This window comes from Girardinichthys multiradiatus, chromosome 23 (assembly GCF_021462225.1).
Source record: "Girardinichthys multiradiatus isolate DD_20200921_A chromosome 23, DD_fGirMul_XY1, whole genome shotgun sequence".
In the NCBI taxonomy this organism is placed as follows: Eukaryota; Metazoa; Chordata; class Actinopteri; order Cyprinodontiformes; family Goodeidae; genus Girardinichthys; species Girardinichthys multiradiatus.
In genome coordinates, this window is record NC_061815.1 from 45713194 (window position 1) to 45727845 (window position 14652).

A 14652-nucleotide genomic window follows, 5' to 3' on the forward strand; every position below is an offset into this window, starting at 1 on the left:
TTTGTAAATATTCTGTTTGTAAAATATCTGCATCCACACAGGTTGACATAAAAACAACACTAGAAAACCCATGTTGCTATAATGTTCTGATCATGTCCGAATTAACTTCATCAGTAATCCCAGTAAAATATATTTGAACCTTATAGCATTACAAAAGTTTCATTCAGTCTAAGAGATTAAATTCTCATTAATTTACAAGCCTCTGACCGCAGAAAAACAACCTGAATAACTTAAAATCATTTTTTAGTTTGACTGCAAAGTAATTTTGTGAATTCATTTGTGAATAAAAACATGTTTCAAAAAGATAAAAATGAAACAGTAAATGTAAAAAAAATCTTTTGTATCTTTTACAAAATAAAATACAAACATTCAAAACTCAACATCCATGACAAAACCTTGTCATATTTGACATTGCTTCTATAAAATCACTGACTGGCAGCTTAAGATGGAAGTAATGTGTTCTTTGACTGTGCCTGTCATATGATCTAATATCTTGTGGAACGTGAATCATTTGTTCAGGTTAACAGAGAAGGCAGCGTGTCCTCATATAGATTCAGCTGACAGATAACTTGGATGAACAATAGAAGAAGTGTTTACGGATCATTCCCTGCAGCTACTTCCACCTTCTTCCTCACCTTCTATCTCACTATTTGTTTCTCAGGTCTCTGGGAAACTCAAATAATTACCTGCTGAGTAAGTTTGGCTCTTTGACCCTTAGGGCCTGGAGCCTACTTGTAAACATATAATGTAGGAATTTGGTTTGCGTATCTTCATTATTTCATGTTTGTCACTATTCATGTGTTGCATCAAGACACACAAGCTGACATTTTGAAAAATGTTGACTTTAATAGGGGCAAGGTGAGAAATGTTTGCAATAAAAGCTTAAATGTACCCTCTTAAATTGTTTCTTATTTAGTTGTGACTTTTCCTTTGGTTTGATATTAAGACACCTGAAATGTTTGGGAAAGTATGAAAGTTCATTTTAGTACTTTTTGTATGGCTGTCAAGAGGATTTTATTTGTCCCTGATGCCAAATCCCAATTCAATACTTCATTAAATGGTAAATGGTAAATGGCTTGTACTTGTATAGCACTTTATCAAGTTCCCAGAGACCCCAAAGCGCATCACACTATGTTCAGTCATTCACCCATTCTGCACACATTAAAGTTTATAAAACCAATATCATATATCAGTATTTTTTTAAATTGGAAGCTTCAACATGCAGTAAAATAACAAACTACTTGTAATCAATACAGATTACTCACCAGTACTTGTTCAGGATGCTGTAGTTTCTCCTATTCTTCTTCCTGTTCTTGCTTTTCCTGGTGTTAACAGTCATGTTTCTATAGGTCAGCCTTAATATGCTGCTCGAACATTGGTTAGCTCAGTTATGAAAACTGCTATTATGTTTGTCAACACATTACCCTAAAAAGTGGAAAGTGTTTGTTTCGAAACATATTGATATGACTTGATGACAATAAACTTAACAAACAGTGTTTCAGCTTCATTCTGTGCAGCTCTTTCCCACACCAAGTGCTCTCTGTGGATATCTAAGTTCAGCAGAGAAGGTCACATTACAATGACTGGCAGTTGCTACAGTGTCTCTTTGTGGATGTCAATTTAAAGGGTGAAAAGACTTAAAGCAGGAAACCATCATTTGATCAACAGAATAATGTACAGGAACTATGATACAGTTGTGCAAGTCGTACCTAAAAAAATTGAATTTCATTGTTGAAAGTTAGCTTTGCATAATATGGCAGTACACCTTGCCAGGGGTGCTGCGAACATCATCTCAGATAGTTGACCTACAACAAATCTGGAGAAGTATGGGAAAATAGGAAAGCCAGTCTGGAAAATATTTGTATTTAGATGCTCTGATTAAGCTTTCAGATAGTATTCCTTATTCAACATAATGAAAGACAAACATATCAATTTTTAAAAATGCTTTGTGTATTTGTATATTTTATTGTTTTTGATTTGCACCAGCATGGCTAATATTTCAGACAGCAGTACTGTGGTTTTTGAGATATATACTGGGAACCCACAGATTAATGCAAATTCCTTTGAAGATCAGAGCGGTATCTGACCTCTGAATAGCTTTATATCATGGACTTCAGTCTGTGTTTCCACAACTGGGTCTGGTTAAAACACCAAACAAAGCTTTAAAGCTGTTCATTTCTGAATCTTTACCAATAGATTAAGGATATCAAGATGCATAAAAAGCAATAAAATGGTCCTTTAGCCTATTTATTTCTACAGATAATGAATAAAAAGACAAACAAACAAAAAAAAAAACATTTTCATGCTAAATTTCAAGCTAAATGTTTTAGCTTTTACAGTATAGAAGATTGTAAAAGCTGCAGGAAAAGAAGACGAAATTTAAGTCTGGAACATTTTAGAATTTTGAAATGGAAAATGTGACTAATCCTGGAATAATAATAATACTGATGCTTTCCTGCATCACTTTAAAACTAGCTCTAAACTTTTCTTTCTTTAATTGAGTTCAGTGGGCATTAAAGCATTACGACGGTTTTTCTATGACGTTGGATGTTTTCAGGAATCAAAGGAAGCACAAAGTGAAGTTTAAAGATGTATGAAGGTACACTTTTCATCTGTTATTCTTTAAAACACCGATCTGTGAAGTTCTTTTTCTAATGTCGTTGTGCTACTCTCTCTGCTTCACTGTTTCTCTCAAAAATGTTTCTTCCCTAGTCACTCTAGAAGGATAATTTTGTCCAGCGTTAAAACTGTGCTGGGCTCAGTTTTATAACGGCTTCATTCCACGTGGTAATCTACAGGATGCGCATCTTATAACTTTGCTAACATCTGTGGTGCTAAGTGGCCGACGCTGTGGTGTTTCTGCTCTGCACCTCCGACATTAGTATTAGGGATGGGTACCAACCGAATTCAGTCGGGAATACTGAGTACCTATTCACGTAAAATCAAACGGTACCATGTTTTGATACCTAAACGCATCATTGTGACACTGATGGAGTGGGCGAATTTCCATACCGGACATGAACATAGCATTGCACGCACAGTGTGAACGCACCATTATCAATATTATGACATCATTACCATTGATGTCAGTAGCTGCTGGTACCATCAACAAAGCAAGCATGACTGATAGAAAGCGCTTGAAAGTATGGCTCCACTTTTCAAAATGCGATGCAGAATACGCTCGCTGCCATAATTGTGATGTGAGGTGCAAGGCCAGCGGTGGGAATACTTCTAATCTTAGGAAGCACCTGGTTAAGCACAACATTTATCTCGTCAGCCTCAGATCTACGGCTACAAATCCTGCATTCTGCACTGTTAGCACGCCTGCATCTGTTAGCGACTCTTTGTCTGCAGCCAGCAGAGTACCGATACCAATGCCCAGGTACCAGGTATCGGTACCGTATGGGTTCAAATGTGAAAGGTACCCATCCCTAATTAGTAGCCATATTATTGGGTCATACTTTTTGTGTACTACTTTAAAATCTTTGTGCATAGAAACTGTCTTAAATAATGACAAACATTGTTCAGCGGGTATTCTATTAGAGGCAAACTGATCAGAATTTATTATTCAAAAATCTGAGAACAGCATTCAGGATAGTTTTTTTTCGTTCCCTCCAGCCATGATCAGTCATTAATTATTTAGATCAGGAAGCTGAGGCAATTTCACAGTGTGTGTGTGACAGAGCCAACATTGTGAGCCAAGGTTTTATTAAAATTTTAAAGCAGACACTATAATTACAGAGCTTTTATTAGTGAGGAGTGCAGTGAGTGTATACAGTTACGAAATCCCTACCTTGATTGTGATTTCCAAAAAGCATTTCCAAATCCAAGATGTTCCATGCCTGAGGTTGAAGGCTCAAAAGGATGAAACTTAATGACTTTACTGTGATATGTTAAGCCCTCCTGTTAACTGGTGAAACATCTTTCTCAGGCTCTGTTGCAGCCTGGATGAACCAAACACATGGACGTGTTGTAGAAAGTAGTTTCCATAAAAAAAGTCTCCTAAATCTCTGCACTGCATCTGATTGTTTGTGTTTTTTTTTCCCCATCAGCATCAGTGTCTTAAGTGAAAATTGTTGTCTGTGGAACTTTATAGTGTAATGTATTGTAGTGATCAAAAAGATTTGATGTTTCAGTTTTTGACTGGCCTTTCGACGTCCAGGGATGTAATGGTATCCTGAACTATCAAAATCAATCTAGATACATTATTGACCATTACAGGAAGACATTTTGATGACATAAAAAGGAGGGTATTTTCTGTATATTTTACAGGATTAGAAATTTGAAGTTTGTTTTGACTAGACCTAAAGGCAAACAAGGACATTTGGAAGTCCCACTGAGAAAAGCACTAGTTGAAAGTGAAACCAATCTAATGACTAATCTGATGTTTTATTGTGCACTACATGGCTTATCAAGCTGAGAATCATTTGATTCTGGTCATCAGCAAGTTTCTCTCTGCATTTCTGTCTTTTATTTCTTATAGTACATTAGTCCTTCCTGAATGCTGTTCAACCTCAGCAGATTGCTGCATTTAGTTCTGGTGTTGCTGCTGTTTTTGGCAGGTTAATAAAGTTGTGTTCTATTATCCTCTACAGTTTAACTTTCAGCAATGCCTCACACTTGTCTTTATGTCTTTGTATTTCTCTCCAGGGGAAGCGACTGCAGCCGAAGGCTCAAGAATGTAAGTGTCACCATTGGATTTGAGTGTTAGAATTTGTGAGCTAAATGCATAATTGGTTTTAAAACTTGTATTTTGACACAATGCCTGTTTTGGATTCCATAACTATCTTATTTTCCATCTGCATTTTTATTCGTCTTCCTTTTCCAATAACTTTAATTTGGCTTGTTGAATTTCATGGAGTTATAATCTCTGTGTTGAGTTAGACAACATTTCTATCCTGCAGAAACAGGACTGGGTTCAGTATCTGCTCCAACATCTCCATGTCCTTTTTTTTTTTTTTTAATTGCCTCTTTAAGAAGCAGAATGCTTTGTCCTAGCCCTGCCCACTCTGCAGTCAGAGCATTTCCACTCGTTCTCTGTCCCCTCACTCTCTCTGTGATGCTGGTGTGGACTGAGCAAGTTAGAGCTCATTTAGCTGACTAAACACACTGAGTCTCTGCTGTGTTAGCCAGGATTTACAGCTGCAGAGAAAATGATTCACATATTACCAACCGCCGATTCTTTAGCCTGGACCTGCTAGGGTGACGTGCGCTGTGGATTTGCCTTGCATGCTGAAGACCGAGGACTGGGATTGGACAGCAGTTGTCTCTGCAGCACATCAAATATTGAGAGGTGAAGAACCTGGTGTGAGAAGAATCTGCTGATGTGGACATAAAGGTGTTTAGCAAACAGATTTGACTTTACCTTGAAAAGAAGCTGCCTGGAGGAGTATTGCTGTATACATTATGTGCTTGCTAAGCAGGTGAAGCTGTGAACAAGATGAGCCAAGTGTGCATTTTTACCTCTGAATAAAACATGTAAAAGACATGAGTTCTTTTATTTCAGCATATGCTAAAATAGGAACTTATTTAAATAGTTGTCAACATCCTAGGTGTATTTTCTGAAGTATTTTGGGACTTTGTCTTTGTTTTAATGTGGAATAAATAGCTGATTGTATCTTTCCAGTAGAACCTTGTTGACAAGCTGTGTGTCACTGCAGACAGCTGCTGAAACTGATGAGGTAAAGGAAGTGTGACACACTTCTCCTCGCCTCTCCTTCTTTCTCTGAGGCCTGTTATTGATTTTGCTGTCGCTCAAAACTCTACTGACGAGATTTAAACAAAGGTTTCCTTTCATCTGCTGCATCTCAGTGCTGATGTTGAAGTTTCAGTTTTAAGCGGTTGTCAGCCTGTTGGTTTGGTGTTGCTCGTGTAAATAGGGACACAGACATAAGATGAAGGATCTCGCTGGATTTTGTTTTTGGGATCAATATGGATCGGTTTAAAGCTCAATAGTGAGCATGTGGAACACATTTGGTGGCGACCTACATTCACTGGAGATGTGCCCATTATACTGGTGACACTGGAGTGCTGCACTTTGCTGCTAAGAGTGCTACATGATGCCTATGATAAGCCTTAAAGGTCAGCGCTTTTTAAAATTTGTCCTTTTCAGTTGCATTTAGGCATTTAGGTCATGATAGTTAGACAGATACTGATGTTTATCTCCACAGCTGAGAAATATGTAAAAAAGTGAATGAAAATAAGTGAGAAAAGAGCAGCAAAAAGTTGTCAAGGACAAACAGAATCAGTGCATAACACGTTCATCCCAGACCTCAGTGGTATCATAGACTCCTGGCCCAATTTGAGTTCATAAAGCAGTAGCTTTAAGACCAAACAGACTGACATCCTATGGAAGAATTTAAGAGTTCTCTATCATTAGCCAACAAAAATTGTCACTGCATTGGGATAGATGTCATTTTGTCCTCCTTCATTGTTATTCTGGCTGGGACAGGCATGCATCAACACGTCACTCCCAATGATTGTCCTGGCAATTTTTCTTTACTGCTGCTGCATGCAGTACTTTATATCTGAAAGCCTTTCAAAGGTTATCCAAGTCTCACATTTCTCCACATAATCAGTCTGTTTTACTCATAACTGTCAAAACGTTATTTTGGGAACACCATCTGTCCTGCCACTCAAATTTTATATGTCCGTATATGGATGGTTTGTAGATGATCAGATAGTGTCTTTGAAAGATCACCAAAAATAGGATTTAAAAAAATTTGCTTCTTAAGCTTTTAATCGCCTGTTACTGAAGATGAAGAACTCATCGCCTCTAAAGTTCACACAGGATCACAGTAAATGAGTCGTTTGGCTTCATGCTTCCCTCTGATCAGTAGGCCCACCCCATTATTTGTCCTCTCTGTGTATTTGAATGGCTGAAGCTATTTACATTGACAGTGCAACTGCAATAAACACATTAAGCCTGGCTGAGCCCTCTTATCAAAGTTGTCCCTGTGGAGTCCAGGTTGACATGGACACTGTACATGTAGCTGGAAGCACCCTGCCAACAGTGTTAGAGCTGCAGTCCTGTGTGATCTCAGTCTGTACATTCTGCATTTTACACATTAAGCAACTGCAAAAAAAACTTACGATGAGGGCTGTAAGCTTTATTTCCTCTTTCACACTCAGTGTGACCTCGGAGCATTGGGTTGGAAACGTTGGTGCAACTTAACAGTAGCAGAGTACTTCGGGTGCTATCTCAGCAGTGTTTCTGTATTCGGGAGAGTTGACACTGACCCAATAATGTATCCAATCAATCACACTTGCTACTCAAAGGTCAATATATTGGTCAGAGAGGTGTGTGTTTTACACTCCAAATAATGGCTTTGTTTTTGTTATGTTTGGCTGGGATGTGTTTGGTAAATTTTAGAGCTGGACTGTAATGACCAGGACACTTTGTAACATGAAAAATATTTAAAGGAATTAACATTCTATTCAGTGACAACCAAGTGTTAAAACTTTTTACGGCACCTAAATAGGTATTCATATCCTTGAACGTTTTTATAGCTTTTGCATCCACAAACAGACACAAAGCAGCCCATAATTGGGAAGTGTAGGGAAAATGGCAATTACATTACATAATTTTTATAGTTTCGTGAATATAAATGTGTGTTGCATGCATTTGTATGAAGCTTCCTTTACTCTGATACCCCTAAATAAATTCCAGTGCAACCAATGGCCTTCAGAAGTCACCTATATTTTTAATTTAGAGTCTACCTGTATGTAATTTAATCTCTGAATAAATAAAACTGTTCTATAAAGGAATCAAAGGTCGTTAGGCAATACCAGTGAACAAATGGGTACGGTGAATATGAAGGTAGTGTTATTCTCAAAAACTATCCCAAGCTTTAGACATTAAACAGAGCAAGGTTCAGTTCATCATCTGAATATCTTGCTTTTTTGGAAGACTGGCAAGATGAAAGAAAAAACATGGCCGGTCACCTAAGTTTACAAGGAGAGCATTAACCAAAAAATAAGCTAAGGCAGTGGTACCTCTGGAGGAGCTGTAGAGATTCATGGCCCAGGTGGGAGAATCTGTCGACAGGACAACTATTAGGCATGCACTTCACAAATCTGCACTTTATGGAAGAGTAACAAGAAAGTTTTGTTGAAAGAAAGCAATAAGACGTTGCTTTTGCAGTTTCCCTTAAGCCATATAGGGGAGGAAAGTGCTCTGGTGAAATGAGACCAAAATGTTTGGCCTATATGCAAAATCCCACATGTAAAACTCACATAAAAACTGTCAACTCAATGCAGTTCAGTTCAGTTCAGCTGAGTTCATTATTACAGCGCTGATCCCTCCTTTTCACAATTATGTGCTACTTGTGATGGTCTGATACAGTCTTAGTAAAATACATTGATGTTTGTGGTTATAATGTGACAAAATGTAATAAAGTGTAGGGGTAAGAATAGTTTGCACAGCAGTGAAGCTCAAAACTGAATAGCTTGGTTGCGTTGCAGCAGCTGAATTTCCAGGTCGCAATACGCTGGTTACTGTTGGTCCAATTTCTTGTTTTGAAGACTTCAGTGTTGATTTTTTAGGAGGCACAGATCAACAAAGATCATAAACTATAAAGAAACCTTTTGTATTGCTAAGAATAAACTTCTAAAACTCATACTTGGTGGCATTCACCAGATTCACAACAAAATATTTGAATTAATTTTCTATTATTTATTTATAGTGTACTCTAATGAAATATGTTCATGTGACTCACTTAGATGATATCTACCAGGAGGGGGTCATTCAGGAATATTAATCTGTCATATTTTATTTTTGTTTTTTAATGTTTGATATCATTTTAACAAACCAAATGTCGTTTTGTAACAATTAAATCCATTTCTGTCCTGCAGGTTTTAATCACAATCTACTGGCTTGGTCGGGCTGCCAACAGCTACACCTCCTACAACGGGCCCACGCTGGACCTAAAAGAGTTTGAGGGCTTGCTGTCACAAATGCGAAAGGTCCTTATAGTCATTATGACCAATAATGCTTATGGATTAAAAACTATAATCAGTATTGTAGTACAGTTACTGCAGTTGTTCTGTTGTTTATCTCAGAGGCTATAAACGGTACGAGGAATTTCATTTCTGCTTAGCTGAAAGCCGCAAACTCTTTCATTCTGACACTAAATGTCCTGCTCGGATCGCCTAAAATGAGACTGCTTTGTCACTTGATTCAGTAATGATTGCCTTTAGAAGTCCTGATGTTGGGAAATATTTGAGAAATGATCTCAGGGAGAACGGATAGCATCATCTACCTGAGGTCCAGGCATGACCTTCGTAAACCAGACTCCACTGGAAATCCTGCTGTTGCTGTCCAGAAGGACAGAAATATTGGAAATGGTTTTACAAATCTTTCTGTGTCAGTCATTCATAGTCATGATGTCACCCTCTATGAATTTTCTTCCACACTGTGACATCCGTTCGCTGTCTATAAAAGAGAGGAATTACTGCCAAGTTAGCCGAGTTAGTTTACCAGATGTTCACACGTTGCATATGGACAAAACAAAATCTTATTTCCATTAGATAAAAAAATTACTGGAATAACAGGGGAGTGCAAAAAACTGCTAAATCCATTTATGTCTGATTGGCAACGCATTGTGCTTATTGTTTCCACCAGTTACTAAAGGAAATCTAACTGAAACGCATGAAGCAGGTGGATGTTTCCTCTGACTGCACCAGACTGAAGGAACGCCTCACATTAGTGGAAATTCTTACATAGCAAGACACATGAAGAATATGTCACAGTCAAGCTCAATTCCCACACTCTGTGGAACGTTAGAGGATACAGAGATTTATACCTGGCTGGAGGAGCTGTATAGCAGAGTGTTTAGGGGTCAGGAAAAGGAAGTCATTAGGTCGACAGGAAAGGTCTTTCCCCACCTTCCATTGGTGCCAAAGACACATTTCAGCTGTCGGCAGAAAAAGGGAAAGGTCACTAATGTAAAGAGAGAATAATGAAAGCATGTAGGCAGAAGATAATAAGGATATTTTAAAAAGGTTGTTGACTAAACAGATGGGGGATTGTGGGGTTAGCTGAGGTGTTTCAAACTGTAAAGCATTATGCAAGATTTGGATTTCTTTCAATTACTGGATTAAATAATATTTGTTTTACTTTTTTTGAGCTCATATTTAAAAAAATAAAAGAATCTGTGAATGGCTTTCCACATTTTTTAATGTAGGAGGCAGAGGCGGCAGAAAGTCCTCAACGCAGCATTCGGGACAGTGGCTACATCGACTGCTGGGACTCTGAACGCAGTGACTCTCTCTCTCCGCCACGCCACGGACGCGAAGATTCATTCGACAGCCTGGACTCCTTCGGCTCACGCTCGCAACAGACTCCGTCGCCGGACGTCCTGATCCCACGCGGCAGCAGCGATGGTAGGATATGATTCATCTCCCTATCTTTATATGTTTTATATATTCCTATAAATCTGCTCAACTGGCGGTGAAAGACCAGTCTTACTGTTAGAATAGTAGGGGAAAGGGGAGGATTTTTAAGCATAAATGGCGTGTTTAATGTCAGCGTCACAGCTTCTCATTTGGACTTTGACTAGGCCACTTCAACACCTTAATTTTGTTTTTATCAAACTATACATAGATGGACATAATGTTGAATTTTTGATCATTGTCCTGCTGCACAAACTGAAGGCTGGACATTCTCCTTCAGGATTTTCTGTAACAGAGCAGAATTTATGGTTCCGTCAATTACATGAAGTGGTCCAGGTCCTGTAACAGTCTAAGATCATCACACTACCACAACCACGTTTCACTGTTAGTTTGATGTTCTTTCTCGGAAATGGCAGATTCGTTTTCTACCAGATTTAATGGGGAGTACACTTTCTAGAAAGCTACACTTTTGTCTCGTTGGTCCACAGAATGTTGTAGGAAAAGTTTTTGTGGAAATGTGAGATGGGGCATTATGTTCTTTTTGTCAGCTTAGGCTTTTGCCTTGAAACTCACCCACTGATGTCATTTTAGCCCCATCTTATTGTTGAGTCATGACTTTAACTGAAGCAACTAAGGTCTGCGCTTCTTTAAATGTTGTTCTGGATTCTTTTGTGATCTCCTAGATGAGTCATTGATGCGCTCTTGGAGTAATTTTGGTTGATCAGCCACTCCTCGAAAAGCTTACAACTTCCAGGATTTTTCTGTTCATGGATAATGGATCTTCTTGTGGTTTGCTGGTGCACCAAAGCCTGCTTTGTCACTCTTTCCAGACTCATGGACTTTGTGTCATCTTTTTGTTATTGCTTTAGATTGGAGCATTACTTTATGTCGTCAGATAGGCTATAGAAAATGTAACGGAGGGGTGGGGGGGTATCTTATATTTTGACACGTGGCTGACTTTGTTTGGATGTCTTTTTCTGCCTTAATAAATGAAATCATTTCAAAACTTCATATTGTATTCACACAGATGAATACAATGTGTATATTAGAAATAATAATCATGTGACTGTCTACCTTAAAATTAGTTTGATGATCTGAAACACGTAATCGTGACAAAAAAGCAAAAACAGTGAAATATCTAAAGGGGCAAATATTTTGTCACTGCAATGTGCATGCAGAAATAATTGCATATGAAACCTGTTCTCCTGCCTGTAAAATGTCCTGTATATTATGTGTAAATTATGTGGTATTCACCTTATAAATACTAGAAAATCCGTTTTTGAATCCAAACCTCAAAGCAGTTTTTATGGTTTTTGCTTTAAATTACAATATGTGTTAGAAAGTACTTGAATTTTTATGATTCCAAGTTTAACCATCTGCTGCAGCTCAAAGCTGTTCACTGCTTCACTGTTTGCTAATTACTGCTTTTTAAAGTTTAACAGCAGCTTATAAAAGCGTACTGCAGTCGTCGTGAAGTAATTTCCATTGCTGAACTGCATGTGGGAAAATTCATAGCAACACTTAGCATCCTGTTTGTCTCTGTTTTTGGGAAGAGCAAAGGAAGCTGCTGTTATCAGACTGTAGTTCTTTAAATCGTCCATACTTGTTAAAATCAAGTATCACTAAAAAAAACATTTAAATATAAACAATCTCTTTCAAGCAAAATGGAAAAAAGAGTCTAAGGGTTGTAGTATAAATTGTAAAAGATGAGCTTTTTCAGTTTTAAGGTTCTGGATCCCAAAACTTCCTCAAGAAGCACATGACTTTCAACAAATAAATGACCTACTGAAATCCTTAACCAGCATGAGAGGCCTTGTTTTTTTCTGGTATGGTTGCTGCAGTAACCAGATTGCACGACTGCACTAAAGCATTACCTTAAGCCTCATTAATTTTATTGCACAACTTTCCTCTAATCAATTTCTCTTAAAGCATATTGCTTGGGGGGATTTGTCACACTGTCCAGCATCTTGCAATCTCATTCTTTAATACCTGATCTAGAGTTTGAAAACATAAAGGTTACAAACTGATGAAGAATATGGAAACAGAATTGAAAAAAACTGAATGAACTGAAATCATTTTTGAATTTAATAAAATGAAATTTCGATTAGGATGCAAGGTGTATTTCTATCAAAAATTAGATATGTTCATTAAAATGCAAATACGCACAAATTTAGAGAGAAGATAGCCAAACATCTAGAAAAACAGAAACACATAACTGTGATGACCCAATCACATGAAACCTTGACTACACACTGTGAACAAAAGCATCCACTTACGAACATCCATTCTAACGTGTTAGGTTGTTCTGCCGTGACCTTCAGACAAAGCCCTTTCTTTATTCATCTATCAATTGACTTCACCTTGACGGTAATTAGGGGACAGAGGGTAGAGATTAATTTATTCTCTGAATGAAATTCAATGTTGGCAACACTGTTTTGTCTCTGCCAACTTTGTATGGATGCAGCTCTGGTTAATGAAACTATGTGACTAGGGAGCTCAAACAATAACGACAAGTTTGGCTTTATAGTTTTGCTTGGTGACACCCATTACCTTTTAAATGCTTTTTTAAAGAATCGTTGGAGGGTGTAATTGAGATTAAATGTGTGAATGAATACATTTTGTTAGTGGAAGAATAAATTCTGGCTTAAATTGTCCCTCATTATTGTTAGTTAACGTTATTAATGAATAAATCTAATGGCTTCAGTCTGAGCTGAGTGAACTGCTTCCTTCACTCTGATCATAATAAACTAAGGAATTAAGCTTCAGGCTATTTTAGTGATTACAATGTTGCAGATAATGTTGAAGCATACCTCAGGTAAAGGTCACACTGAAAACAGCTTTAAAATCCCCCAAAAAAGGATTTTAGTCTGATTAACTTTGGCAGCTCTCTGGTCCATTCCGGCTCCATGCCGCTGCCCTGCGGAGGCAGCGTAAACATGTAATTTACATTGACTATAAAGGGTGCGTAATTCCTGCGGAGTTCATACGGTGGAGGAGCGAAGTGGTGACGGACGTAGTTTAAATTGGGGGTTAGTTTGACCTTGTTTAAATTAGTTTCATTTAATTTAATCTTTTATCGTTCTTATGTCATATTTAAATGTTTTTTAATGTATCGTTTATAGTTTGCGGTTATGTGAAAATCTTTGTTTCTGCTGTGGTTGTCTCAAAGCATTTTACAAATCAAGTGGGTATGGTATGGCAGCTATAAATGCAGCTCACAGCACAGACCTAGTTTATGAAGTGATTCATTTATTTCCACATTATTAATATTAGTTTGTGGACTTCTTCAATTGTAGACTTTCCATGCTTTCAGTTGCTATATTTAATGCCCTGCAGCTCTTGCCTCTTCTGAGGGAGCATGGTGATGATTACTGATGTATGTTTCACACAAACCTGGTACACCATAGCACAGACACATGAAATATTTAGCCTCAAGCCTCAGTGTTACCATATGTTGAGAGAGCACATCATCCCATGAAAGCATATGTTGCTCCTTGAAGATGGATTTACATGGATGAAAGAGTCACTCATGTTTTCAATTGACAGGTTAGGATAAACCAAACCATTCACAGTTGGAAGTGTGGATATCTCCAGACCTTTTTTGTTGGAGCTTGATCTGTCAGGTTCCCAGACCAGAAGAAACAACTACTGATAGAAGCAGAGCTTTTCCCAAGTTAAATGTGACGTTTGTTTCCACTACCAGATGTGGCAGCTCCCATATGTATCTAATCAGAAATAAAGGACTATTTTATGGTTCAAATCTGGTTTTATAGTTTGGGGAATGTTTACACAAAATCATAGTTCACAGGCTGAGCACAGAAGCAATCAAAGTGAAGAGATAGTAGCACTGAGACTATACTACTGATTTAATGGGGATGTTTTCTTAAAAATGAACAAATGGAGGAGGAACTTACTGGTATGCCAGTTGTAAATTACAGGAATTATAATCATGTGACTTTCTCTAAGGGCCTGAGTTTCATTCCACTCCTCTGTATATTATTAAAGGATCACATTAAGACATTCTGCAGAGGAATTTGCCCCACATTAGGGAAAGTCCATGAGCAGTGCACTTCTGCAAAGCCAGGTGTTAAGAGCAACAATAGAAACTCTGCAATGGGTGTAAATTGTGATACTAAGAGACAAACTGGGATCCAAAGTAAATTCTTCCATGCTCCGGGGCTAAAATTTCATAAGCTGTACAATATAAATTAGTAATGATTTATGTGCTGTCTTTGTTTCATTAACACACCCTATCAGCCT

The 14652-nt window shown here is 37.8% G+C and overlaps 1 protein-coding gene across 3 annotated transcripts in view; it reads left to right on the plus strand.

The window, feature by feature from the left end:
• LOC124860098 (LIM and calponin homology domains-containing protein 1-like) overlaps positions 1 to 14652 on the plus strand; it is a 111140-nt gene that overhangs the window by 65493 nt on the left and 30995 nt on the right. For all 3 annotated transcript variants that reach the window (XM_047353073.1, XM_047353072.1, XM_047353074.1), the window contains exons 5-7: positions 4651 to 4681; positions 8854 to 8964; positions 10185 to 10383. In XM_047353073.1, the coding sequence (XP_047209029.1) occupies positions 4651 to 4681; positions 8854 to 8964; positions 10185 to 10383 (341 nt within the window). The remainder of the gene's footprint in view (positions 1 to 4650; positions 4682 to 8853; positions 8965 to 10184; positions 10384 to 14652) is intronic.